This window comes from Rhinichthys klamathensis, unplaced genomic scaffold (genome assembly GCF_029890125.1).
Source record: "Rhinichthys klamathensis goyatoka isolate OS25496 unplaced genomic scaffold, OSU_Roscu_1.1 h1tg000289l_1, whole genome shotgun sequence".
NCBI lineage: Eukaryota > Metazoa > Chordata > Actinopteri > Cypriniformes > Leuciscidae > Rhinichthys > Rhinichthys klamathensis.
Genome location: NW_026606808.1, coordinates 1,878,550 through 1,881,135, shown reverse-complemented (window position 1 = coordinate 1,881,135; position 2,586 = coordinate 1,878,550). Strand labels below are relative to the sequence as shown.

Below are 2,586 nucleotides of genomic sequence, written 5' to 3'. Positions count from 1 at the left end.
TCAGTTCCTGTGGTAAAATAAAATGGAAATGCCACATTATAAAGTCACCACTGCCATTGGTTTGTATACAGCAGTCTACTGCAAAATATCAATGTAGCCTACTTCTCAAGATAAATGTTAATCAAAATCAGAATATTTCACTTAATTTAGATAGCCTTTTTATTGAGGTCTTGGGTCAGTGGTGTTTTATTCAATTTTACAGCGTTTGTGTTTGCACACCAATATTAATGTTAAGATCAAGCTTCAGGCAATATTTGACAAGAGTTTTTGTTCTGTTCTGTAATCAATGTCACTTATATTTATATATATATCAATCTCACATGAGGTGTTTAAACAAGTAGGCTATGTTGAATGTGGTCTCTGTGAGTGTGACTTCCGCCCATATATAATCACCCTCTGTTGGTTTCAAAGCTCGAAAAGTACAGTTGTGAAAGCAACACTATTTCATCAGGTAATGCATTTTAGTTGTGGAAACGACGCAAAGATCATACAGCATCTTATTTGTAAGTGCAATTTATTGTATATCTTGATATATTGTACTTGATCAACGTTTCCTAAGAATCCTATTTTTCTTTGATTTTATTTTGTTTGATTTATTTATCTCACAGGTCTACTAGTATGGTGTCAAGCTGTAGAAACAGAACTTACAAAACTGGGACAAAATGTGACTATAAACTGTGATCTTGGTGAAAAAGAGATTTATTGGATGGTGCTAAAGCCACCAAATCGCCCAGTTATGATATTACGGTTATTTTCAACCTCTCCAACTCCTTTTTACTACGATATAGGATTCAGACCCAAATATTCAGTGCAACCTAAATATTGTCTATTCATAAAAAATGTCACTGTTGATGAGTTAGGCATTTATTACTGCATGACCACTGAAGCACCTCCAAAGTTCAGCAACGGCACCAAACTACACATCATTGGTGAGTGAGCTTCCGTGATCAGACCATATGGATGTTTAGTGCTTTGGTTATTTAAATGTATGGCTATTTTTTTACAGAACCAACTCAATTAACTGAGTGCCGGAACAACACTGTTGAGCAGAATCACACCGTAGTGAATTATACTGAGCTGATCCAGAGACCATGGAGAATTATTATCCTCATATCTGGCCTGATGCATGGTGTTCTGGTCATTGTCGTCATTGGTGAGTTCATTTCATTGATTGAATTTAATTTGATTGAATCTATTACTAAAATATGACCGTAATTCTCCTCTCTTGTAGGTAGTGTATGTTGCTACTCTGGAAAAAATTTAAAACATCAAGAGGTAGATTTACAACGGACTCGTTTTATGCCTTTGGAACAACTTCAAGAGACAAACACAGTGGTAAATTATGCAAAACCATATTTTTTTCCATGTACATTTATATACTTTTTTCATTACTTTTTATATTGTTGATGAATTTTATTCTTTATCACTATTTTCATGATAAAACAGATGTAACATACATACATACATACAAACTGCTAATACTGGTGCCCTGTTTCTCTTTCAGTATACTGAGGTGGTCTTTTCCTCAATATGTGAAGATTTTGAACAGAACCGGTGCTTTTCTGCTACAGCCCAAATAATAAACAGACAAAATTGTACCTGACCTTATATCAGCAGGTCACCTTTGTTTTAAATATACAAATTCATGACATATGCTTACCTGTATAATGAATAAAAAGATATATAAAAAGGGAGCTCTTCCTTGTTTTTTTGTGAAAATCGAAAACATCCACCAACTAGACGATGGCTAGCCAAACTCCTCTCTGCAGAACAAACGTAGGCAGTGTGGTTGGCCTCAGAGTTCAGACAAACTCAGTCATTTTTTCCACTGTACTACCATTCTTTTTCCACTGGAGGTTACAAAAATCATGTGACGGCGATATGTCTAAAGCAAATGAGAATTCTGCTCAAGGCCAAGGGTAAACCACCTGTCTAGAAAACCATGAGATCCTATGCGTCATTTATTGTCAAGTGGCCAACTCAGAGGAACTGAAGATTAGATTAACACTTTATTTGAGCTAAACCACACTGCTTACACTTCTGCTAAGAAGAGCAAAAGATTTGCATGCACAGATTTAATGTCTATTATCTTTAGTGAGATGCAATAAACTTAATCTTGAACAACTGTACCAAATTCATAGTAAAGCAAAGTGTTTATAAAAGAAAAATGATGTGTACACAAACAAGCAAACACTCTGAAATGTCCAACATAATTATGCACAACATATAATGTGATGATATTTATTACATTTTTCAAAGCATGTGAAATGCTTAGTGACATGTAAAAACATTGAAAAGAAGCTGCAAGACCCTCGTGTTGCTGTCCTTCACAGAACAAACCCACAGCACTTACAGGAAGTCAGACTGAACTCTAACCACATTTTGGCCATTTTTTATGCCAAGAGTCAAGTAAAAATGCTACCACCCTACAGGCAGTGTTGTGCTAGTTACTAAGAAATAGTAACTAGTTACAGTTACTAGTTACTTCATTCAAAAAGTAACTCAATTACTTTGTTGATTACTTGCACCAAAAAGTAATGCGTTACTGTGAAAAGTAACTTTTTAGTTACTTTTTTAAAGAAAGTT

The 2,586-nt window shown here is 34.8% G+C and overlaps 1 protein-coding gene across 1 annotated transcript; it reads left to right on the top strand.

Moving 5' to 3' along the window:
* Positions 1-431: 431 nt before the first annotated feature.
* On the top strand, positions 432-1,692 carry LOC130103492 (uncharacterized). Its single transcript, XM_056269740.1, has 5 exons — positions 432-503; positions 609-929; positions 1,007-1,153; positions 1,232-1,335; positions 1,505-1,692. The coding sequence occupies exons 1-5, from the start codon at positions 455-457 to the stop codon at positions 1,601-1,603; spliced, it is 720 nt and encodes a 239-aa protein (XP_056125715.1). The 5' UTR covers positions 432-454; the 3' UTR covers positions 1,604-1,692.
* Positions 1,693-2,586: the final 894 nt, after the last annotated feature.

Bases quoted from the DNA above. Each gene is read 5' to 3' on its own strand.
- LOC130103492 (XM_056269740.1), top strand. From the start codon at position 455: ATGCATTTTAGTTGTGGAAACGACGCAAAGATCATACAGCATCTTATT. The intron at 930-1,006 runs GTGAGTGAGCTT...ATTTTTTTACAG, and splicing joins CACCAAACTACACATCATTG to AACCAACTCAATTAACTGAG. The intron at 1,154-1,231 runs GTGAGTTCATTT...CCTCTCTTGTAG, and splicing joins TCTGGTCATTGTCGTCATTG to GTAGTGTATGTTGCTACTCT.